Here is a 25405-nt window from a genome sequence, read left to right on the forward strand (position 1 = left end):
AATTAATGTTAAATGGAATCAAAGATAAATAAATAAATATATTGAAAAAAATTTCTTATTTAAAAACTTTATTTCAAAATGATATATAAAGATTATAGGGAATTTCGAACAATTATTCCAAGTAAAAATTCTCTAAATTAATAAAATTCTATTGGAAAAATTTCAATCAAATTTAAATCTTTTCTTAAAATTTTAAAACTTCCATTGAGAAATACTAGAACATAACATATTTGGAAAATGAACTTTGGTTGAATATGATTGAATAGTGAAGACGTCCATCTTAGATGTTTTTATTGACATTCATTTTATAATGAATACAGACCTAAAATATAATTTACAAAAATACTAAATTTGATATAACTTATTTAACAATATTTCATTACTGTTTGTCCAATAAATAATAATATAGCTAATATTATACGATAAATTAAAAATTTGCATATGCAATAATTTAATAATTTTTGTTTATATATATATATGAATTATATTCTAATGTATACGATTATATTATTTTATGTAATATATCAAATTTATATCAATAATATTATAACAAATATTAAAACAAGTTTTCTATCTTTGTACAACTTTTTAGTTAATGGCTGCCATTTCTGACACATACTTACTTCGTCCATCTGAGCCTTTCGAAAAATCTCAAGTCATTCGATTTCCTGTATACCTGATTGAATTATTTTCGTGTAAAGTTTGTTGAGGATAATGGAAGAAATTGGAATTGTTTTGCCGGACAAAGTAAATACGTCTTATTATTATTATTTTATTTTATATTCTTCAAAGAAGGAGAATTAAAAGCCAAATAAATTATTAATAGTTTTTTCATGTGGTTGCTCATAACCTCGATTAAGAACAATATTCACTTTTGGTTTATATTCTTTTTTTCTGATCTTTTTCCTGTTTCTATTAATTTAGGATGTTACTGAAATCGATTCTAAACCAGCAATTGGTCATTATACGGGAGCTGGCGATGAATTAGATGTCGAAGATTTATATACCAAGTACAAGGCAAGAAACAGATAAATATTCTTATTAGATTTAATTATTCCTATATACACAATTGTTATTATATATTTTTAACAGAAATTGCAAAGAATGTTAGAATTTCTGGAGGTACAAGAAGAATATATTAAGGATGAACAAAGAAATTTAAAGAAAGAATATTTACATGCGCAAGAGGAAGTCAAACGTATACAGAGTGTACCTTTGGTCATAGGACAATTTTTAGAAGCTGTAGATCAGAACACTGGAATAGTGGGATCGACGACAGGTTCAAATTATTATGTCAGAATTTTATCTACGATAGATAGAGAACTGTTGAAGCCTTCTGCGAGTGTAGCACTTCATAAGCATAGTAATGCTTTGGTTGATGTTCTTCCACCAGAAGCTGATTCAAGTATCTCGATGCTTCAAGCAGGTGATATTCGCTTATATATAGATATTTGCAAAGATACAAAAGTGAATTTTATTAATTTTTTTTTGCACATTTATGCTTTATATAGATGAGAAACCAGATATTCAATATAGTGATATAGGTGGAATGGATATGCAGAAACAAGAAATTAGAGAAGCAGTGGAATTACCACTGACACATTTTGAATTGTATAAACAAATTGGCATTGACCCACCTAGAGGTGTGTTGATGTATGGTCCACCAGGATGTGGAAAAACTATGCTTGCAAAAGCAGTTGCAAGACATACTACAGGTATTAATCTTACTGTATATTAGCAAAAATTTAACTATATAATTTAAATTAATACAAATTGTTTCATCATATAGCCGCATTTATACGTGTGGTTGGCTCTGAATTCGTACAGAAATATTTAGGAGAAGGACCAAGAATGGTCAGAGATGTCTTCCGTTTAGCTAAGGAGAATTCTCCTGCTATAATTTTTGTTGATGAGATTGATGCTATAGCTACAAAAAGATTTGATGCACAAACTGGAGCAGATCGTGAAGTACAGCGTATCCTTTTAGAACTACTCAATCAAATGGATGGTTTTGATCAAACTACTAATGTGAAAGTTATAATGGCTACTAATAGGTAAAGTAAATGCAATGCAGTCTTCAAGTGTGTATTCGTAGTTTTAATTATAGATTATTTTATCTATATTTAATTCAATTTTACTTTCTTTCAGAGCTGACACTTTAGATCCAGCATTATTGCGTCCTGGTAGATTAGATCGTAAGATTGAATTTCCTCTACCGGATCGTCGGCAGAAACGTCTGATATTTTCTACAATTACAGCAAAAATGAATTTGAGCGAAGAAGTAGATCTTGAAGATTACGTAGCTCGACCGGATAGAATTTCAGGTGCTGATATAAATGCCATTTGCCAAGAAGCTGGTATGCATGCGGTTCGAGAAAATCGCTATATAGTATTGGCAAAGGACTTTGAGAAAGGTTACAAGAATAATATTAAAAAAGATGAGTCTGAGCATGAATTTTACAAGTAGAATGGAAAGATTAATTACGTTTTATGCTCATACTTTATGTTATAATATGTATTTGCAAATTCATGTATCGCTATAAATGTAGTACTCAATATATCTATACAAAATTATCATTTTCTATTGCATATATGTGTATATATATATATATACACGCATACACCTTAACACATAACCTTTTAAGTACTTTTATATTTCTATGTTCATAATTATTCATCCTTTTTACCATTTAATCTCATTCTTATAATCAGATAAATACGAACGAATCATGAAAATTATAATGTTGGTTCTACAAGCCAAAAAATGCTTTTTTATAGCATGTTATATATTGGGTATATTTATAGAATATGGCGTTTAGTTGTTTCTGAAGAGAGCGGTTTATTTATATTTATCGTTACGATTAGTTTATAAAGCATAAATATGAATTTATTTTAATTCATGTATCTTTAAACTGTGTTCGAATATTTTTCGAAAATAATGATTATAAACTAAGTTATAAAGTGATTAGGATTGTAGTATTTGATTCGGCGTTTCTAACTTAACCTTCAAGGGTAGATTTTGGTAGATTATTATGCAGTTATACTTGCAAAAATGCCTTTATTTTCAAATAAATTTTCTCCAAAGAAAACACCAACGAGAAAAGCGCCAACATTTTTAATGAATAAAGATTTAAGTCCTAAGAGAATAGAAAAAGAATTAGGTCCTGACATAGGATCTATTCGTATAAGACTTGGAGACCAAGAAACAGTTTTCGAAAATGGCTCATGGATACCAGGTACAGAAACTATATTATTCTATTATTATTTCTATATATTTATTGTTATTTTCATAGAATCCGGAAAAGTAAGTGGTACATTTAAAGAAAATGAAAGACTGAAAAAAGAAATTAAAAAACTTGAAGAAGAAAACAATTTATTAAAATTAAAGTTTGAAGTAATGTTAGACATGGTAAATATTATATAGACAGTAATTATGTTTTAATTCTTGTTTTTTTTCTTGTTTCTTTTTGTTTTTTTAATGTAAATATAAAATATACTTATATTGTCGTATTGTAGTTAACACAAACTACAACAGAAGCTCAATTTCAAAAAGAAGAACTGGAAAAATTAAGGAACGGTATATCATCTGATAGATAATTAAAATGACATATATTACACAAGATACGATATTTTCAATAGTTTTTTTATTTTGAACAATTTTATTTTGTGCTGTTTTTGTGCACTCTAGTAATATTATACAAATAAAGCTTATATCTAAACAAAGAGATTAACTAATCTCTAATCTCAATAATAAATTTTACATTCTTTAAAATAAGGCACAAATGATCGTATTATGTTTATCACTATAATATCCTTTACTTTTAATAAACTTTGATTATAGTTGTACGAAATGTATATAATTTACAATACTGTAATGTTATGATTAATCCATGACATTTTCTGGACATGTTTTGCGTGTATGACCTATTAAAAATATAATAAAACATATTAATGTAAACTTCAACTTCTATAGTATTGTAATTATATAGAAAATAATTTGTTTTATGAAGTACAAACCTTCAGTTCCACAAATGCCACATTTTCTTTTGGCACGAGTTCCTTGAGATCTACTTGAAGTAGAGCTATTTCCTTTGTGTTTAAAATGATTATTTCTGTTCCCAAAATTTCCTGAATCTGTTCTTTCATTCATATTAACATTTATATCTACATCGGCCCATTTAAAAAAGTTACATGTACTGTCCCTACCTTTAGGACAAGTATAAAAGGGTCTACCTTTATTTGGTCCTTCTTTTTGAACTGTAAGCCTATAAAATGTATGAAAATAGAAGTAAAACTTTATAATAAAATATCTTTTATTAACAGTTTTTTACTTACTGTTTAGCTGGTTCATTACAAATACACATAATAACATTATTTGTTCCTGAAACACTAGTATTTATCCAATCAGTAGAGTTACTACTAGTACTAGGTTGTTGTGTTCGATTTTGTGTCATCCAAGATTGATTTGAAATTTGATTACGATTTGTTGTATTTTCTTCTTGTGGTCTATCAGAAGCCCACAGAAAGAAATTACAGCCACTACCCTGAGGTTGTGCACATTTATAAAATTGTCTTCCTACAAATATTAAAAATGTTTAATTTTGTTGTACTACTTCATAGTATTTTAATTCATTATCTAGATATAATTTACCTTGGTTTGGACCATCCTTTCTTACTGTTAACTGAATTGCATGCTGGTGACATTGACACATTATCTCAGCATCATTATCTATGTTCCCCCAGGATACAATATCATTAGTGTTTGTATGATTACTACCAAATCCTATTGTCTGATTGAAATTATCAGTATTGTTTTTCATTTTAGTAGATGCAATATTGTCTTTTCTTCGATTATTAGAATTTCTTGAACGGTTTTCACTTCTTTGAGTTATCGTTCTCGAATTTGATATAGATTCTCCCATATTATTGGACATTTGAGTCCTGATCAATATTTCTGAACTGCTGTTCGTGGTTTCATAGCCACTATCAGTGATACGTGATATTTTTTTAATAGTATCATCTTTGATATTTATTGTTTCATTAAAATTAGAATCACAACCACCTATACAAGTTGTATATGTACTTCCAAAAAGATGAAACATATTCCGTGCTAATTTAAATTCCAGTTTACGCATGTTTCCAGTACACTGAAGGAACAAAAAGTTTATAGTTACAAATCATAATTCTCTGGAATTATTGAACAATAACAAATGGACAAGTAGGCAGACCTGAGTACATGTACTTTCCAATACTGTAACATTTTCGATCGATTGAGGAAACCATATAGCATTATTGCATGATGGGAATCCCATGCAAGTTATACATTTTCCTGTACCTTGTTTCCTATCTTTTAATATCATATCAGAACCACATTTAGGACATTTGAAAACAACTGTGTTTGTAGAAGTATTAATTATATCAGTTTCTTGTACTTGTGCTGGTTGTTCTTCAAGATATTCTGCTATAGCATTATCAATCAAATTAGCATGTTGTATTGCTAATTTGAATACATCACGATATTTTGCTATCTGGTTTTGTAGGACTAGTTTCGGATCTTTTTGACCATCACAAATTCTACAGATAAAAAGAGTGTTTGTGACATATACATATATGTTAAAATAGAATGTATAAATAAAAAAAATGAAATTTTAATAACATACAATTTAAGATCTTTTTCTAAATCTGCTCTTAAATTTGGCTTAGACATTGCAAATCCCATATTATCATAACCCATTACAAGTCCAATTCCTAATTTTGAAGGCATAAAATGTTTACCATCTTGCAAGCCCACATATTGTCTTGACTTTATTGTATCTATGTGTTCTGCATGAGTTGCATCAGTTCCAATCCCATGTTTATCCATTAAAGCGATTAAATCTGCTTCAGTTAATAATTTAGGAGGTGAAGTTTCTTCTTTTATCATTTCAATGCTAGTCGGTTGAAATGTTTGCCCCTCTTGATACCTATGTATTTCTTTATCATTCCATTTTTCGTATATGTACACATCTAAATAATTTTTTGCTATGATCTGAAGACCATTTGCAAGAAATTTTTCTCCAGCTATATTAATTTCTACTATAGTCTCTTGACCTTCTGCATTTTTTGATACACAAGCCAGAAAGTGTCTTACAATAAATTCATAGACTTTTGCTTCATTTCCTATTATAAAGTATGAAGTAAAAAGTATGAAGTAAAAAATTCTTATCTTTATATAATTCTAGATATGATTCATACCTCTTAAAATAGAACTATACTTCGTTGGATGAATAGGAGGATGAGCTTGATCGCTCTTTTTGCCTTGTCTAGGAGATACTCCATCTTCCAATAACCGTTGTGCAAACTGACCCCATACCGGACTATCTCTATGTTGAGTAACTAAAGATTGTAAATTCAGTTCTTTCGGAAAAATATTTGTTTCTGTACGCGGATAGCTAATTAAACCTTGCGTGTATAATTTCTCTGCTATCTTCATAATTTCTTTTGCATTTAAATTCAATTTCCGAGAACCCTGTTTTTCTAATTCCTAATAATATAAAGAAATATAAAGATAAATATAAAGGTAATATAATAAGTTTGATAACAAATATAAACTATTGTAACATTATTGATTTTGTTACTTACAACTGTATCTAATGGTAAAGGTCTCCATTTGCTTTTGGGTTTACTGGTAACTTTAATTACAGTAGCAATAGGATTTTCTTGACATATATCAAGAAATATTTGACAAGGTAATTCTTCAAAAAGTCTTATTCTGTCCCAACGAAATTCAACAGAAATGTCATTAAGAATATTCATTACTTTTATTTTCCAATATGGTTCTGGTTGAAATCTTTCTATAGCCAGAAATCTTTCCACCACAAATCCTAATGTTGGAAACTGACAACTACCATAACTTATAAGCATGTCTGCAAGTGTTCTAGGAAATACTTTTTGTAGTCTTAATGTTTGAAATCTTGTAAACGCAGCACCTAAACCACAATTATTTAAGAATAATATTTTACCCAATAAATAATATTATTGTAATAATGTATATATGCAATAACAAACGAGCATCGAGAAAGTGATGCTAAGGCGTGCGAGCGAAAAGAAAATTAATCATGTATCGAATAGGCCACGAGCAGAATGTATACAAATTAAAAATCGTGCTTTTATGTATATTTAATAAAGTAAACTAATTGTGTCCGCATAATCTTACTTTTCCCGTAAGTATATTATATTAAGGGCCATGGTGAAATACTACAATTATGCTTGCTTTGCAAGTGCAATTAATATTGCAACATACCTATTCTTAAATCTAATTCACTTCTTATGTCTACAGCATCACTGACAGCTTTATTTGGTGTATCTAAAGTTTGAAGAGCTCTGTTTATGGATGTTTGTGTGATTTCTGAGAATTTTGCTCTACAATAAAATATATATTTCATGTTATAATTTAAAAATAACATAAATAATTGATTATTATCTAACATATACTACCTATATATGCGTATATCTGGTTTAACTGCCTGGCATACTTCTATGATTTCAAATCCTATGTTTTCTCCTTCTCGATCACAATCAGTCCAAATGATCAAAGCTCTGGAGTTCTTTACTTCTTTTTCTATAGTTCTTTTTATTTGTGAATATTTGTCATCTATACAATTTTTCATAACAGGAGCATCAAATAAACTTAAAGGATGACATGCTTGCCATTTTTTATAAGCACCTACAAATTCATAGTTCAACAAATGTCCAGAAACAGATGTCATAATCATTTGACAATCTTCATTCCACAAGTGTACATTGAATTCATAAATTTTATTATAGACCGATAAACCATCCCTCTGAGAAACAAATAAAATTTTTAATTTAACTAGACATTAAATCCATGACTCTGTAAAGCTTTCTTTCATTTTAAAATACAAATAATAATATTTACTTTTCTACAATTGCCGCGTGACAAATAAGCAGCAATGTTTTTCGCAGCATCATTTTTTTCAGCGACATTAAGAACTCTCATAATATAATTAGTACTTTTATTTCTGCCAATAGAAATTGTATTCTTTCTTAATTTAATCGCACTTATCTTTATATTCTTAAAGGAGTAAATAAAACTAACACAATGAATGGTATATCTCATGATTATTTTCAATCCCAAAGTAATATATTGATAGGTTTATAAACTATTGTTATTATCATTTTTAACAACACAAACCACTTTAGCATTTTAATAAAAATAAAAAAAATTTATTTTTTATACAACACAAGAAATATTTTCAGAAATGTTTTTCACTTTTAAATCATCCTGCATTTTGTATTGACTGATGTAGAACCCGCCATTATAATGCTATTTTAATTTATAGATATTGTGCGTGTAATATTTGGGTGTATTTACATGCATTTATATATGAGATGCTAAATTATTACATGGTTTTACATAGTGTTATGTTTAAATCGGAAATAACTTGCTACGTGTTACGTTTAAATTTTACCATTTACTTAAAAAATAAAATTCTCAGACTTATTCGAAAGTAATTATTAGAACAATGAAAATCAATCAGATTTTTTTAGAAACATGCCTTTAAAACATGTCTATTCGAATAAAATAGAAACTAATATAAAATCTTAATTTATTTTTCAATATTACAGTTTTTAGTGTCTCGTAAATTTTTTCATAGGAAATAAATAATTCTATATATAATACAAAATTATAAACTATATTGTAATTAACTTATACCAATTCTGATCAGTTTCAATGGTTCTTAGGGTAGAAAAATTAGTTTTGCTACTTTAAAATAATTTTAAGGGTTATTGATTGTGATATATTAATCATGAAAAATACTGTATGCAATTAACTAACCTAACTGGTTAAGCGAAAGGCAAAAATAATGATTTTAAGATATTTCTGGTTAAGTCTTTTACTTGCAACTATTTATTTACTTTATTCACAGAGCTATTTTACAATAATATGGTACTTTCTACCCAAAGAATTGAACAATGTAACTCATATATTATTCAGTACATCAGAATTGGAATTATTAGAAATAAATGAAAAACAGAAAATATTTACTAGAGACGAATTAAAAAAACATAATAATATTGAAAATGGATTATATCTTTCAATATTGGGCCAAGTTTTTGATGTTACGAAAGGAGCAAAGCATTATGAACCTGGAGCATCTTATCATATATTTGTTGGTACAGAAAATTTATTATAGGTTACAAGTATGTAAGATTAAAAAATTTTTAACGAAGTAATTTTATGTTCATTATTAGGGCGTGATGCATCTCTAGCATTTGTCACTGGAAAGTTTGATGAGAAAGAAGTAACCGATGATACTTCTGTATTGTCTGCTCAACAAATTAAATCATTAGATGACTGGGTACAATTTTATAATGAAAATTACATTTATAAAGGTATACAATATTATAAAAATTATATATTAAACATTAATATAAACAAAAGATACATTTTTTAAAGGAAAATTAAGTGGAAGGTACTTCAATGAAGATGGTACTCCAACGCTTGAGTCTTTAAAAGTACAGCAAAAATTAATAGATGCAAAAAAAGAAATAGCAGATGAAGAACAAAAGAAAAAGTTATTTCCGACTTGCAATATGGAATGGAAAGTCGATATAGGCACTACTATATGGTGTTCTAAAAGAAGGTAATAATATGACAAAAATGATATATATATATACACGTTAACAAATAATTTATTTGTTTAATTTATAGTGGTGGTATAGAAAGAGATTGGATCGGTGTTCCAAGAATGTATTTTGAAATGCCTAATTCAAAACAACACAGATGTGCTTGTATTAATCTTGATAGTAAAGAATATAAAGAAAATAAAGGTAATTTTAAAGAATACAATGGTTGTGCAAGGAGTTCGATAAAGTGTAATATAAAGTAATTTCTATCTCAGAAATATTTTTGAAATCTGCTTATTACACAACAGTATTTTATACTAAATCTATTTTTACTGGTATAAATGAAATGAGTAAACAGAAAACAAAAAAAAGACCTTAAAGAATAATGTACTTTTATATTTTGTAAGAAATTCATTTTTGTAAATAAAGCTGATTATATGAAGTTCTTCTTATTTTTCATCTATTAAAAAAATTCTAAAAAAAACTTTGAACATTCTTATATATACTATGAAATGACTCATACGAAAATAATATAGAAACTATAATATTTCGCAAAATATTATTATGGTAGCAAAAAGTTCTTTTTATCGTTTGATATTATCCAATATACTAATAGCTTATAAGTGTACAAACAATTAATTAATGTGAGTTGTCGTCATTATATCGACTTAATATATGTTCATATGATACCAATATAAAGTCTTATATAGAATTATAGAACAACATGTCAGTCATTACTATCGAGTGTTTAGTAATTTTGAGATTACAAACACTATAATATATATGAAACATATATTTCAAGTGTTTTGACTAATATTAGAATATAGATACCAAATATTAGATATGTATAATTTTAAAAATTGTATTGATTCCACATAAAATACTTCTTAATATTATATTTTTTAAGATATATAAATTCACATGTCATTAATGTTTATAAAAATAGTATAAACAAATATAGCACTACTAAACACTTACAGAATAACAATCACTTTGTTTCACTTTCAGAATTCACTGGTGAATTAGATTTGATGTAATTTAACTTATTAAGTAATTCTTGCATTGATCTATGTCTAAAATTAATCTTTGATCCAAACACTTTTTTAATTTTAGTTCTTCTCTTTTGCAATTTAGAATTATTGGGTTGCTGTTGAAACTGGATCATCCTTTTGTACCTTTTTACACTCATATATAAAGAATTTTCATTTCCATTTGTTGTTTCTTCAAAAATTGTTTCCAAATTATTTACTTTCTTCTTAAAACTTTTATCTAAATAATAATCTTTAACATCTTCATCGCTTTCCATTTCTTTACAATTTCTTTTTTTTGGTCTAAGACTGCATCTAATCGTCGTATAAATAAAAAGAAAACTTTAAAACAAAATACATATAAGTGCATATATATATACATATACATGTAAATACCTCCTATTTAAAAGTTCTGCGGAAACTGTTTTTGGCACTCTTTTTCTAAGATTCCTTTTATTTTCTGACATTGAATGTAAATTAGTATTTACTGTTAACATTTCTAAGCTAGCAGTCACTGCTGGCATATTAACATCATCTATAGTACGGTTGAGTTTACTAAAAAATAATATAGTTATCAGAATATTACAAAATTCTGATATATGAATATTGAATGTAAGTTTCACTTGTATGTTTAAAGTTATTGAAGAATTAGAGCCATTTTCTTTCTTAATAATTCACATATAACATATATATTTCTTAAAGTACATAATATTTATATTATTTTCTTATTATTTATTTTATTTTATAAAATAAATTTATATAAAAATCATATACATACATGTAAACGACATGACATGCTAAATGATACATTTATGCTACTCACGCTGTTTCAACAAATTCTTCATCCATTTGTCCAGTTATCAATTCAACTGAGAAACCATTGAATAATTAAAGATGAATTCATTCCTTCATTATATATTCGATATTTATTTATATTTATATTACTACAGCCAGTATAAATGAACCAACTTGTCCATCACGATTTCATTGAGTACATTCTTGTATATAGTTGGTACAGTTTCAAAATGAAAGTTTAACTTATAAGAGTTGATTGGTATTTATTATTTTATTTCATATTTACGCCTTTAATATAAATTATTTCAATTTCATCTATTCTAATTCATTATAAATTGATTCGATTTAAATTGATCTTTCTAATATTTGCATAAATCTTTAATATAATTAACCGATTATTTGAATTTAAAATCCATTCACATGATTGGCTGAAAGGAAGTCCATAGACTATGTAGTATATATCATACAACTATATATACAATATTATAGATACTTACTATAAATAAAATTACTAAAAATCAGAAAAGCCTCTTAGGCTATTCACCAGCTTTCGCTCGTAGAATATGAGACTTCAGCGACAAGTGGACAAAATATGAACTGCAAGCTTAATGCGGGACATTGTCACCATTAAGGACCTGTTGTATCGACGTATAAGTTGTGTAGGTTATACGCCTTTCGAGAATAAACCAACGATCGCATTAATGTCCGAGATAAATGTTTATATACAGTAAAACAGTAGTACATTCTTCAAATGCAACGAAAAACTATATGCTGGATTATACTCTATTCTGAAAATATATTAATTGAAAAGTATTTATTAATTGTACAAATTTTATATTTTTTGTTCTAGTTAAATTTATACAAATGCAAAAGCGTATTTAACCATCCATTAGTAAATATTATTTTGTTAAATATTATATTGTACATTGTTTAAATGTTAGTAAAATAATTTTATTTATTAATTATTCCTTTCTGATTTCGCAATCCCATGACCTGGAACTAGCTGAAAAGTAATAAAAAAAGAAAAAATACATAACAAAACTATACCGATAGTTGTATTAAAATTATTTTTAGTTTCTCAAATATACCATTAAATATTAGTTTATTTTACTCTGTGTACATTAAGGATGCGTCTTAAGAGCTTTTCGATTTTTAATGGAATGTACTATTGTTTAAATATTGCATTGTCGCATTTCATGTACATTGTATATTATTTAAATAATTTAAAAATGATCGTATCTATAAAATGATTGAATGTAGCGGTACGGAAAGAGTGCATTTCGACATTCAATTCTCGGAGTACGAGAATGCTAAATCGCATTGTCCTTTTAACGGTACTTCTTGTTAATATTAAACGATCGATGTACGTTGAAAGAAAATTATTCTAAGTCCAATGCTTCTTAAGAACTATGCAGATCTTTAACAGAATGTGGTGTTGTTTAAATATTGCATTATCGCATTTCGTGTACATTATACAATGTTTAAATAATTATAAAATCATCGAAACTGTCAAATGTAGCCGCTCGGAGAATATCTCGATATTTATTTCTCGAAGTACGAAAGAAAACTAACGTGGTAATTGGCACGCTCAATATGATCTTCGTCATTGTTGATTTATTAAACAATCGATAAATATCGAAAGAAAATTATTCTATGTCTAATACGCCTTAAGAGCTAGGCGACATTTTACGGAATTTAATATCATTTAATTATTATTTAGCCGTACTTCGAGTACATTGTACATTATACATTATTTAAACAATTAGAAAATCATCGTATCTATAAGTTTAAATTAAACGTAGCCGTAGACAGAGAGAGAGAGAGAGAGAGAGAGAGAGAGAGAGAGAGAGAGAGAGAGAGAGAGAGAGAGAGAGAGAGAGAGAGAGAGAGAAAGAGAAAGAGAGAGAGAGAGAGAGAGAGAGAGAGAGAGAGAGAGAGAGAGAGAGAGAGAGAGAGAGAGAGAGAGAGAGAGAGAGAGAGAGAGAGAGAGAGAGAGAGTGCGTATTTCGATGTTTATCCCTCGGAGTACGAAAGGAAACTAACGTGATAAATCGCAAAGTCTATCTTATGTTCCTTCTTGTTGACATAAATAGTCGACGAAGTCTAAAAGAAAATTATTCCATATTTAACATGTTTTTAGTATTGGGTGTCGTTTAAGTGAATGTATGTAAGCATATGTTTAAGCGAGTGCTGTTGAAATATTAATTTATTGTACTCTTTTTAAAAATTCTTTTGTTTTTCTATTTTTAAAAATTCAAAGGAGATGTGTTCTCATTTAAATCTTCATTTTTAAGACATTTTCATTTGTTCATCGAACTCTAATGAAACTATTGGTGATAGACTGCTTTAATATATATTCACTCTTGTTTTCTTTATTTATAACACTTTAAACTCTCTAGTTCCTTTCTCTCTGTATATCCAGATTTTGTTCTCTCGAGTCGGCAATGGAGCTACAGAGTATAAACTATGTTTCTCTATCTTTTCTTTAGTCGAGCTTGGTCGGTAATGGCGTCGGACGTTTGTCATTAAAAAAAAGTGATTTTCTATGAAAGAACAATGAAGAAAGAAAGAACGGCTGATAATAGTAGACCATATAAATTATAAGTATTTTTCTTTTTATATAATATAAAAGTATATTTTATATAATATAATAATATATTTTAATTATATTATTTTTAATTCAAAATTGTTTAGGTTATGTTTTCGATAGTTTTGTTTTACAACTTATACAATTTATATAATTCTCTAAAAAGTTATTACAAATGCATTATTACAAATTTCTAGATTCTTATGATAAGGATATATAATATAATACCTTATTTTAATATTTTTAATTTGAATTAAACATGAATGCATAATTTTGTATTTACACATGTGTTGTTTTTATTCGTAATGATTTTATAACCAAATAATTATTATTTTACAGCCCATCAAATAGTGAGCTTAACAGGCATAAGTTTTCCAAGGAAAAGTATAATTGTAAGTATTCACATTTATTAAATAATTATATTAAAACATATAATATTTTATCTTATTAACAGGGTTTTGTGGAATTGACGGTAGTTCCTTTGAGAGATACCTTGAGACTTGTAAAACTTAATGCAAAACAATGTAGAATATATAGAGTATGTTTAAATGATACATATGAAGCACCATTTCAATATTTTGATCCATTTTTAGATATATGTCAAGGAGATGGTAAACAGTGAGTAATTTCAATGCCATTCATTTTTTCTCTTTTATATATTATTTATGCAGTTATTAATATTTATGTAGGCGTTCATTGGAGTTCTTTTCGAATCTTCATTTAGCAGCAGCACAAAAAGTTGATCCTGATAACAATGTAGGTGAATTAGTTGTACAAATTCCACCAGATGCAGCACATTTGGTTGGAGAGGGACGTCCTTTAAGGATCAGTATTGAGTTTTCATTAGAACAACCGCAAGGTGGAGTACATTTTGTAGTACCAAATTGTGAAGGCACTCTAGCAGAGGTACACGTATATAAGTAAATGAAATATTTTATTAATATGATAATACATCATTATGTGTATTTTTTGCAGAGAGGTGCTCATATGTATACATATAGCTATGAAAATTCATCAAGATTATGGTTCCCCTGTGTCGATAGTTTTGCAGAACCTTGTACTTGGAAATTAGAGTTTACTGTCGACGATTCTATGACTGCAATATCTTGTGGAGATCTAGTAGAAGTTGTTTATACTCCTGACATGCGCAGGAAAACCTTTCATTACATTCTTAATACTCCAGCTTGTGCTCCAAATATTGCTCTTGCTGTTGGGTAAGTAATCTTATTGTTTTAACGAAACTATATAAAAAATGTTTTCAATTGATAGTCATTTCATAATATGAACATTTTTTTGCTATTTTTCAGACCTTTTGAAATATTTGTGGATCCTTATATGCATGAAGTAACACACTTCTGTTTACCACATCTGTTACCATCCTTAAAAGTATCTGCAAAATATATGCATGAAGCATTTGAATTTTATGAAGAAACATTATCCAATAGATATCCATATACCTGTTATAAACAAGTGTTTGTTGATGAGATAGATGAAGATATCAATGCATATGCAACTATGAGCATTTTAAAGTACAATGAAATCTTTTAAATTTGTTAAAATACAATTATGAAAACATTGATTTCCCTTTCTTGTAACTTATATTATAACATAATATCATTTTTATAGTACAAATTTATTGCATTCTACTGCAATTATTGATCAAGTTTACATCACAAAGAAAGCAATGGCACAAGCAATTGCAGAACAATTTTTTGGCTGTTTCATATCTATGCAAAATTGGTCGGATACTTGGTTACCAAAAGGTATATCGACATATTTAACAGGATTATATGCAAAAAAATGTTTTGGTAATAACGAATACCGAGAATGGATCCAATCAGTGAGTCATCAATTGTTCACTTCTAATTTATATCATAATGATTAAAATAAGTTTAAATGTATGTTATAATCTTAAAGACATTATAATCCTTGTTTTCAGGAACTTCAAGAGGTTGTAAAATATGAAGAACAATTTGGAGGTATAATATTGGATCCATCTCAACCGCCTGCTCCATTGCCCATTGCAGCAAATACTCCAGCACCAGCTCCTAGAGCACCTGACCCTGGTTTTTATTTTCCTATAAGGAATTTGCATACTATGTCACCGAAGTACATTGAAGTACTTCGAAAAAAAGCTCATTTAGTTATAAGAATGTTAGAGCATAGGATAGGCCAGGAATTACTTCTTCAAGTATTTATCATTGATCATTATTATTATATATATATATATATATTAAACTATTATACTTATGTACGCACATATACTAGTATTTCGTGTGTGTGTGTGTGTATGTTACATAAAAAATAGAAAAAATACATTATTTAAAAGTACTAATTGTAAATTTTTTATTTCATAGGTTTTCAATAAACAACTATCACTTGCTGCAAATGCTGCACAACAAAAAATTGATTCTGGTCTGTGGTCTCACATGTTAATTAGTACAAATGTATTTACAAAAGCCATTTTTACAGTGACTGGAAAAGATATGGCTGTTTTTATAGATCTATGGGTCAGAACAGGTGGTCATGCAAAGTTTAGTTTAAGTTTTGTGTTTAATAGAAAAAGGTATCTATGAAAAAAAAATTTTAAGAGTTCCTATGCTTTTGTTTTGCTAAATAAAATATATATGTGTTGATAAATATATAATAATACAAATACGATCACACAATATATAGAAATACAGTTGAATTAGAAATTCGACAAGATACGATCCATCAAAGGGGGATTAGAAAATACGTAGGACCATTACTAGTGAATATTCAAGAATTAGATGGTACATTTAAACATACTTTGCAAATTGAAGGTACTGCGGCTAAAGCAGATATAACTTGTCACAGTAAAAGCCGTAGAAATAAGAAAAAAAAGATTCCACTTTGTACTGGAGAAGAAGTTGATATGGACCTTTCTGCTATGGAGTAAGTAATAATTAAAGTAAATAATCTCATAAAATTATATGATCAAAAAAATCTAATAATTTTATTCTTTTTTTATAGTGATTCTCCAGTTTTATGGATAAGATTAGATCCAGACATGACTCTTATGCGTGCAGTTCATATTGAACAACCTGATTATCAATGGCAATATCAGTTAAGACATGAAAGAGATGTAACAGCTCAGTTGGAAGCTATAGAGGCATTACAAAATCATTCAACACCTGCAACGCGACTTGCATTAACAGATACCATTGAGAATGAACATTGTTACTACAAAGTACGACTTAGAGCAGCACATTGTTTAACAAAAGTAATATTCAGATTCTATGCTTATAAAGTAATTGTTATTTAAAATAAATTTTAAAGATTTTAGTCATATCTTTGGTATTATATAGGTTGCCAATGCAATGGTAGCAACATGGGCAGGTCCACCAGCGATGTTGGCAATTTTTCGAAAATTATTTGGTTCTGCATCTTGCAGAAGAATTATTAAACAAAATAATTTTTCGAACTTTCAACATTATTTTTTACAAAAGGTAAATTTTCATTTTCTTTATGTATCTTCCAAAGGATTAATTTATTGTGCTTTTATATATATATATACACATATATATATATATATATATATATATATATACACATATATATATATATATATATATATATACATATATATATATATATACATAGATTTTAAGATTTCATCTTATTTATTACATATACAGACTATCCCCGTTGCTATGGCAGGATTACGTAATGCTCATGGTATTTGTCCTCCTGAGGTTTTAGCTTTTCTAATGGATTTATTCAAATATAATGATAACAGTAAAAATAGATACTCAGATAATTATTATAGAGCAGCATTAATTGAGGCACTTGGAGCAACTGTAACACCAGTTATTAGTGTACAACAAGGGTAAAATATATTTTTTTGTTTTTGTAATTTAAAATATACTATCAATCATATAAACCTAATTTTATTATTCATTAAATTTGTTAGGACAGCTATTACCGCAGAATCTTTATCAATTGATACAAAAGCTATATTAGAAGAAGTTACAAGGAATCTGAATTTAGAAAAATTATTACCTTGCTATAAATATACTGTTAGTGTAGCATGTTTAAAAGTTATAAGAATTTTACAAAAATTTGGCCATCTTCCAAGTAATCCGCATTTATTTAGAGCATATGCAGCATATGGACAATTCATTGGTATGTGCATGAAATATACAATGCTTATATGATATAATATTATACATGTTTATATTGTGTGTGTTTGTATGTGTATGTAAAATTTATGTATAATCCAAATATAATTATTTATTTTTGTCTTTTCAATGTAGATATACGAATTGCAGCTCTAGAAGCTTTAGTAGATTTTACAAGAGTCGATGGTAAGTGGGAAGATTTGGAATTTTTGTTGGATATGGCAGAGACAGATCCACATCCTGGAGTACGTCATAGATTAGTAAGATTAATGGTTGAAAATCCACCATTCGAAAAAGTTCAGAAACATCATTTAGACAAATCTGAATTAGTAGATCGTATTTGGAACTTAATAAAGTATGTACAATTAAATGTCATTAAACATAAATTTGATTTTTTATTCCGATTAAATATAAATTTATATAATACTTTTATTATTTAGTGGGATGCTTTCACATGACGCCAAATTGAGATGCGATTTAGTTGATTTGTACTATACTCTATATGGTACAAAACGTCCTGTTTGTCTTCCAATTCCAGAACTCGCACTTATTACTAAGCCTAGAAAAATTGGTCTTCAAAATAGCCCAGAACGAGAAGTAAGTTTCTCCTGCTATGTAATTTCGTTATAAAAAAATATATTGTCATAGAGATAATTCGTTTAAATAACTTCATCCAATTATATAGATAAAACCAAATATTCAACACATAAAAAATGAATCAGTAATTGAATTAGATAATATAAGTGGAGCTAACAAACGCAAAGCATCGCCAAATAAGGATACACCAGGTCCATCTAATTCAACAGATTATAACCCAGAAGTAAAACGCCTAAAACAAATAAACAATGTATGATCATTTTTTATTTATTGTATGTATAAAATATTATAAAAAATCACATAATAACCAGGAAATGTGTAATTCTATTCTAATAGGAAGGACGTGTTACACCAGTATCTAATGATGGTAAAGTAAAATCAGAATATTATAGCGATAATTCTGCATCTTTACCAGGTATTATGGGGACACAAGGTCCTGTAGGTTTTGAACCCGGAATGTTTAAAAAAGAATCAGAAGAACATAAACAAAAGGCTGATTCAATTAATAAGGTAAATTTTATTATATTTGTTTATTTTGTTTATTGTCTATCTGTTTGTATATTTGTGTATGAGTGTGTTTGTTGTTTTATTATTATTATGTAATTATTTTGTCAGAATAAAAAGAAGAAGAAAGATAAGAAGAAGCACAAGCATAAACATAAGCACAAGCATGATCATAAACATGGAAAAGATAAAGATAAAAAAGAAAAGGATAAAATTAAAGATAAGGAGAAAGACAAGGAAAAAGAAAAAGAGAAAGACAAAGATAAAAATAAAGATAAAGATTCATCCATGCTTAAGGTTAAAGAAGAAACTCTGAGTTCTGCAAGTTCCAGTCTTAGTCCTGATGCAACTACTGCAACTAATGAATTTATTTTTCCCTAATAAAAATTTGTAAATACTTTTGTTACTGTAAATATTTTATACAGATTAAATATTATTATCTATTTATTACGGTATAAATAGAACATTTAATTGTACATAACATTAATTTAATCATATTGATCATACGAAATAATTTATTTCACGCTGTATTATAAATTTTGATATGTTTTACAATTTATAATTTTTTTTGTTAGATTTTTAAAAATATTTTAATACCATATAATACACATATTTTTATGTATCACAAAAATCTCGTATATCACTTTCATTGGAATAAAAAGCTATAAGCATTCTCTCTTTTATTTAAAGAGAATTTTTGTTTAAATTATATGAAATTAAATTAATTGTTAATTTTAAAATGAAATAATCCATAACACATTGGTATAATTGAAAATTAATTCTAACGAGAGAAATATATCGATACTAGAGACGCGCTTTTATTTAAATGCTATTTATTCATTGCTTGGGATGGCGTCCGAGGTGTTGCGGCAATTTCGAAGAGGGTAGTCTGTTTTGAAAATTTTGACAACGGTCTTAAAAATGGCAGATAATCAGCAAAGTAGATTTGAAAAATCTCTCGGTTTACTGACTACTCGATTTGTTACTCTTTTGCAAAAAGCGAAAGACGGCGTTCTCGATTTAAAAGTCGTAAGTACTTTCACTAAGTTGCGAGACAAAAAGTTAACTTGTATACGAGGTTAAGTCGTTACGGATGTACACGCCATTTCTAGCTTGCGGGAATTTTGAAAGAAGTATACCAATAATATGATAATTTTTATCAAGTCTTGTAAATCTCTTTCTAAAGAAAAATTTAAAGATGATAAAACTTCATTTCTACTTATCTTTTACATTAATAATCTTTCATTATTCAATATATGGGTAAACATAACCTAAACATAAAGAATTACGAATATGATACCATCATTTTATATCAATATTATATTTATTAATTAAGATAAAAAAATATCTACTTGTAATATTGCAGGCTGCAGATATTCTAGAAGTTAGACAAAAAAGACGGATTTACGACATTACAAATGTCCTTGAGGGCATTGGTCTTATAGAGAAGAAAAGCAAAAATAGTATTCAATGGAAGTATGTATGCAAATTTATTATTATATTTCATTTAATTTCTAATATTTTAAAGTAAAATTTATTAATAAACACTAATTTTTTATATCTTATGTAGAGGTGCAGGTCCTGGTTGTAATACACAAGAAGTTGGTGAAAAATTGACAGATTTGAAAGATGAAATTAAAAAATTAGAGGATCATGAACACTTATTAGATACACATACACAGTGGATTCAACAAAGTATAAAAAATATAGAGAACGATATAGTTAATAAAAAGTATGCATACATCTCTTATGAAGATGTCAAAGAAAATTTCCCTGATGATTTTGTATTAGGAATTCAAGCTCCACCAGATACAGAATTAAGTGTGCCAAATATGGCTCAGGTGAATGTACGTGAAAATATATTATATCATAAGGCACCATCTATTCATTATTGAGTAGTAACAAAAGTGTTTTATTTGTTAGATAGCAGAGGATGAAGAAAGAGAAATAAATTATGAAATGCTTTTAAAAAGTAATTCAGGTGAAATTAAGGTATATATGGTTCAACCAGATTTAGCAAAAACTTATGATAATAAAGTATTAGAAATGAGGTTACAAGAAGAATCAAAAGGTATGAAGAGAGTAAAAGAAGATGATGAGAAGAAAGAGGAGATCAACGTTAAACCAAAGAGAAAAGTAGGAAGGTAAAAATTTTAACAAATAAATTATATTTTAAGGATAATTTAATAAATAATTGATATTAAAATATATCTGTGTTATTTTCGTAAGAAAAATATTTGCTCTTTATGTATCAATAATAAAAAAGTAATATTATTGATCTGGTCAGAGCAAAGAGTAACAATATTGGTTTTATAAGGGGATGAATAACTATTGAGAATATGTTGTTCATTTGGTATAAAACATACAAAAATATTATTTTATTAATTATTCTTTGCATAGAACAAAACATTCAGTAATTAAACGTTAGAAAGTATAGATATATGTAATAGCATGTAAATATATGTTTATAGACCACCAAAAGGTATCAACAAACATGGCTCTACATTATCCGACGAAGAAGATGAAGATGATCCGGAATTAATAGAAGCAAAAATAGTTCTTCGTGATGTAAATACATCTGGTAAATAGAAATTACTCATAATTCTTTAATGTTGATATTATAAATAACTTTTATTTATCTTTAGTTAAAATTAATTTATTTCATTATAGATATTATTCAAGGAGAACTTGAAATACTTGATCAATTTTATTCAGACAGTAAGTAAATTTTTCAGTTAATTCTTTTAACATTTTCTATATTATAATGTCTTATCAAATTCATGTATTGCTTATTTATAGTTTGTGGTCCACTTGTCAGATTAAGTCCACCGCCAGGAGAAAAAGATTACCAATTTAATCTTAGTGAAAATGAAGGGATTTTTGATTTATTTGACATCGCAGCAAAGTGAAAATTACATTTAGTAGTTTTCAAAAATCAATGGACAACTTAGGCAATTGAATATTCACAGCATCAGTGGAATTATTCTAATATTATTAATTGATGCTAATATGCAGTGTATATAATTTTAAATAATGGATGTAAATCACGAATATTAGAATGTGCAGTATTTTTTTATCATTAAAGGCTAATGCAAGGTGATCAAAAAATCTGTATAAAAATCAATTCATACATGGTGTATTTAAAAATAATTCTGAACATTTGACACAGTATATGATAAAATTAATGATGCAAAATTTATATCTGTATTTACACAGAACCCAATTTACTAATATTATTTTATATCGTTTAATCATTAAATATTGTAAAGCAGCATTTTTGAGTTGAAGTATAATTATGCAAATTAGCAATTTTTTATTTAATTATTTTATGTTGACAAAAATATATGTACATGTTTTGCTTTGTTTTTGATAATTATTTTGATCCATATATTATATATGAGACAATATCACTTGAAATGTACATTACGTATAATTATGGAATTTTTAGCTTTTTGAACTTTTTATAAAATTGATATCTATAAATATCTATAGATAATTATTGAGTTATATACTTTGTACGATATTGTTTACGTAATAAAGGAAAAATTATATATTTGGAAAATATTAGAAAGTTTAAATTAAAAGTTAATATTTTTCTTCCAAACAGGGATCTAATTGTATTTAAATTGTTAAAAAAAATCGTTGAAATAAACGTTTCCTTTTATTACGTACTACGTTTAGAATAGCACGTTTATATTAATAATAGTACACGTATGACGCGTTTAAGCGTCAGCATTTGTATTTCGAAAGAAGCTTTACCGAAACGTCAGACATTATCAAATCTAAGATTTTCTTTTTTGGATTATCATGCACGACGCATCACCATGGTAACAGAAAATGAAAAACTCGTTGCTTGCGCAACGGTGAAGATAGAACCAAACTCAACCAAGACCGTGGTTAAGGACCACCACTGAATAATCAAGGACAGACAAGAATGGATCGACTAATTTCGTCACCGGCGGGAGTTTTGCGCGTGTCGCGCATAAGTCTTGTCTGTGTCATTGGGAATATGCGCGAGTTTTCCGTAGTAGCGAATCGTTTCCCAATGCAGCGATATTGTCAAATAGCTATTTCTTCGAAATCTTCACAAAGGAATATCGTAAATTGGTCTCGCAATAATTTTTTCGATTAGATACGAACGCCTATTTTACGTATATATTACTCTAACTGTTATCAGTACGTGAATATAAAAACATGTGAAAGAGAGAACAGTAGATTTGCATTCTTCGTCATCTGAAAACGTAATCTTTTCTTTTTTTTAAGCTATCCTTTTTCTACATTATCTGTATTATTCCTCATTACTAATACATTTAATATTGAATTGCATAAAGTTTAATAAGAAATAAAAACATACGATTATTGAAGTGTGCAAGATGAACGTCAGAAAATAAATAATAATGAATAATTTGTCGTTTTAGTGATTTTATATTTAAAAAAAAATGCGAATCATTTTAGTAAAATTTCGTGAAGTATCTCAAAAATATCCTATTGTACGAGGTATGGCATCTTATGCTATTATTTGGCCAACCGCAAGCTTATTTCAGCAAAAAATAACAGGTAGACCAGAATTGAATTATACAGAAGCATTAAGATTTAGTTTGTATGGTGGCTTTTTTGTAGCACCAACTTTATATTGTTGGTTAAGATGCGCTTCACATTTTTGGCCAAAATCTGATTTTAAATCTGCAATCACAAAAGTAAGTTTTACAAAATATTATATTGCGATGTAATTGAGTAAAAATGTGTCAGTATACAGACATATATATATACATATACATGAATTTTTTACAGGCATTGGTAGAACAAGTTACGTATAGTCCGACTGCTATGTGTTGCTTTTTCTTTGGAATGAATTTACTAGAACAAAAGTCTATTTCAGAATGTGCTGAAGAAGTAAAACAGAAATTCTGGCCAACTTACAAGGTACACTTAATCGTATAATAAAAACTAAAATGATGAAATTATAAATAAAAATCATATTTTGTTTTATTTTTAGGTCGGAGTATGCGTATGGCCTATTTTACAAACTATTAACTTTGTGTTAATTCCAGAACATAATCGTGTAGTTTATGTAAGTGTTTGCAGTTTCATCTGGACGTCTTTTCTTGCATATATGAAAGCGCTTCAAGCCAAGCGAGAACAACAAAAAATGGCAAATGATAGTACGAATAAAAAGGAATTTTTAGAAAGCCCGCATAATGCAAAATCTATGATTCAATCAGTTGAAAAAAGTAAATCAAGTTCTTTATGATGTAAATTTTGTAGTAAATTTTACGATATTAGCTCAATTTATTTGTATAAATTTTAATTTTTCATATGCTTACATAAAAAATTTCTGTTTATATTTTATCAATGTGAACACGTGATAATTATGTAAAAGCAAATGGAAAAATTATTATCAAAGTAGAGTTTCAAACTCAAAATTCCATTAAATATTTATACAAATGTATAGGATAATATCATATTATCACGCTAACATAAAGCTAGTCATTTTAATAAATGTTAGCGTTTATATGAGACAAAACATTTCCGTATTTTTGGAAGAAAATATAACCGTATTTAATAATTAAAATAGAAAATTATATAGAAAATTATTAATATAAGTTAAAAGATATAAAAGAGATACATTGAATGATCTCATAAATTGAAAGTATATGAAGGTGTTCATAATGTTTAAAAAAATCAATTAATATTTAAATGTGATTGACAATAAATTGTATAAAACCCTGTATAAATGGATAAAATATATTAAACTTATTGGATCGTATAAAAGTTTCTCCTACCACAACTTCAAAGCCGAAGACTTTTGTATATAATAAGAAATACTTGTTTTTTAATGGTACATTTGTTCACCCTTAAATATACACATATATATATATATATATATATATATATATATATATATATACTTCTGAAGGAAAAGCGTACTAATGAATTTATATTTGTTTAAGAACGAGTAACATTCTCTTGTATGTTCTTTTTATATAAATCTGCTCCCCCTGCATTGTTATATCATTACGGAAATTCTTAAAAGTATTGAATGTGATTGGTTATTCTATACGAAAAGTTGCTTTATAAGAAAAACCCGTACAATAATTGGTCCAAATTCTGAAAGCCTATTC

The 25405-nt window shown here is 27.4% G+C and overlaps 8 protein-coding genes across 13 annotated transcripts; 6 read left to right on the plus strand and 2 right to left on the minus strand.

Moving 5' to 3' along the window:
- The first annotated feature begins 590 nt into the window (after positions 1-590).
- Positions 591-2574, plus strand: Rpt3 (26S proteasome regulatory subunit Rpt3). Its single transcript, XM_035865248.2, has 6 exons — positions 591-747; positions 925-1017; positions 1093-1426; positions 1512-1715; positions 1790-2054; positions 2149-2574. Exons 1-6 carry the CDS (start codon positions 715-717, stop codon positions 2465-2467), a joined length of 1248 nt encoding a protein of 415 aa, XP_035721141.1. The 5' UTR covers positions 591-714; the 3' UTR covers positions 2468-2574.
- Positions 2575-2707: 133 nt separating this feature from the next.
- Positions 2708-3664, plus strand: Cby (beta catenin antagonist chibby). The gene is made up of 3 exons (XM_035865250.2): positions 2708-3236; positions 3294-3409; positions 3517-3664. Exons 1-3 carry the CDS (start codon positions 3053-3055, stop codon positions 3595-3597), a joined length of 381 nt encoding a protein of 126 aa, XP_035721143.2. The 5' UTR covers positions 2708-3052; the 3' UTR covers positions 3598-3664.
- Positions 3665-3714: 50 nt separating this feature from the next.
- Top3alpha (topoisomerase 3-alpha) lies at positions 3715-8478 on the minus strand. Of its 2 annotated transcripts, XM_035865247.2 has the most exons (12): positions 8099-8477; positions 7919-8021; positions 7477-7823; positions 7283-7401; positions 6622-6968; positions 6235-6523; positions 5661-6159; positions 5229-5574; positions 4652-5147; positions 4336-4576; positions 4018-4265; positions 3719-3924 (listed from the first exon to the last, which is right to left on the minus strand). In XM_035865247.2, the coding sequence occupies exons 2-12, from the start codon at positions 7997-7999 to the stop codon at positions 3884-3886; spliced, it is 3054 nt and encodes a 1017-aa protein (XP_035721140.1). In that variant the 5' UTR covers positions 8000-8021; positions 8099-8477; the 3' UTR covers positions 3719-3883. The 2 variants fall into 2 exon arrangements, with proteins under 2 accessions (XP_035721138.1, XP_035721140.1); XM_035865245.2 differs by having other exon boundaries at positions 3715-3924; positions 7919-8478.
- Positions 8479-8564: 86 nt separating this feature from the next.
- LOC118441194 (neuferricin) lies at positions 8565-10027 on the plus strand. Its single transcript, XM_035865249.2, has 4 exons — positions 8565-9177; positions 9256-9396; positions 9461-9647; positions 9716-10027. The coding sequence occupies exons 1-4, from the start codon at positions 8868-8870 to the stop codon at positions 9891-9893; spliced, it is 816 nt and encodes a 271-aa protein (XP_035721142.2). The 5' UTR covers positions 8565-8867; the 3' UTR covers positions 9894-10027.
- On the minus strand, positions 9255-11802 carry LOC118441196 (uncharacterized). The gene is made up of 3 exons (XM_035865252.2): positions 11482-11802; positions 11055-11213; positions 9255-10973 (listed from the first exon to the last, which is right to left on the minus strand). Exons 1-3 carry the CDS (start codon positions 11505-11507, stop codon positions 10619-10621), a joined length of 540 nt encoding a protein of 179 aa, XP_035721145.1. The 5' UTR covers positions 11508-11802; the 3' UTR covers positions 9255-10618.
- A 1682-nt stretch (positions 11803-13484) lies between these two features.
- Positions 13485-19814, plus strand: Taf2 (TATA-box binding protein associated factor 2). Of its 3 annotated transcripts, none has more exons than XM_085660122.1 (20): positions 13485-13616; positions 13943-14053; positions 14378-14432; positions 14495-14658; positions 14730-14946; positions 15016-15254; positions 15348-15569; positions 15667-15880; positions 15980-16231; positions 16398-16606; positions 16717-16956; positions 17035-17284; positions 17370-17510; positions 17700-17890; positions 17975-18186; positions 18318-18537; positions 18623-18779; positions 18868-19029; positions 19116-19289; positions 19395-19814. In XM_085660122.1, exons 2-20 carry the CDS (start codon positions 14010-14012, stop codon positions 19662-19664), a joined length of 3633 nt encoding a protein of 1210 aa, XP_085516248.1. In that variant the 5' UTR covers positions 13485-13616; positions 13943-14009; the 3' UTR covers positions 19665-19814. The 3 variants fall into 3 exon arrangements, with proteins under 3 accessions (XP_085516248.1, XP_085516249.1, XP_035721150.1); XM_085660123.1 differs by having other exon boundaries at positions 13603-13620; XM_035865257.2 differs by lacking the exon at positions 13485-13616 and having other exon boundaries at positions 13820-14053.
- A 202-nt stretch (positions 19815-20016) lies between these two features.
- Positions 20017-22608, plus strand: LOC118441200 (transcription factor E2F5). 2 transcript variants are annotated; one of them, XM_035865258.2, is made up of 7 exons: positions 20017-20312; positions 20650-20759; positions 20854-21130; positions 21207-21427; positions 21755-21864; positions 21954-22001; positions 22083-22598. In XM_035865258.2, exons 1-7 carry the CDS (start codon positions 20205-20207, stop codon positions 22190-22192), a joined length of 984 nt encoding a protein of 327 aa, XP_035721151.1. In that variant the 5' UTR covers positions 20017-20204; the 3' UTR covers positions 22193-22598. The 2 variants fall into 2 exon arrangements, with proteins under 2 accessions (XP_035721151.1, XP_085516250.1); XM_085660124.1 differs by lacking the exon at positions 20017-20312 and adding an exon at positions 20416-20543 and having other exon boundaries at positions 22083-22608.
- Positions 22609-23092: 484 nt separating this feature from the next.
- Positions 23093-24853, plus strand: LOC118441201 (mpv17-like protein). Of its 2 annotated transcripts, XM_035865261.2 has the most exons (5): positions 23093-23524; positions 23702-23840; positions 23904-23980; positions 24075-24206; positions 24280-24853. In XM_035865261.2, exons 2-5 carry the CDS (start codon positions 23723-23725, stop codon positions 24532-24534), a joined length of 582 nt encoding a protein of 193 aa, XP_035721154.1. In that variant the 5' UTR covers positions 23093-23524; positions 23702-23722; the 3' UTR covers positions 24535-24853. The 2 variants fall into 2 exon arrangements, with proteins under 2 accessions (XP_035721154.1, XP_035721153.1); XM_035865260.2 differs by having other exon boundaries at positions 23099-23524; positions 23702-23980; positions 24280-24851.
- Positions 24854-25405: the final 552 nt, after the last annotated feature.

Source organism: Vespa mandarinia, chromosome 11, assembly GCF_050613455.1.
Source record: "Vespa mandarinia isolate Hongniang chromosome 11, ASM5061345v1, whole genome shotgun sequence".
NCBI lineage: Eukaryota > Metazoa > Arthropoda > Insecta > Hymenoptera > Vespidae > Vespa > Vespa mandarinia.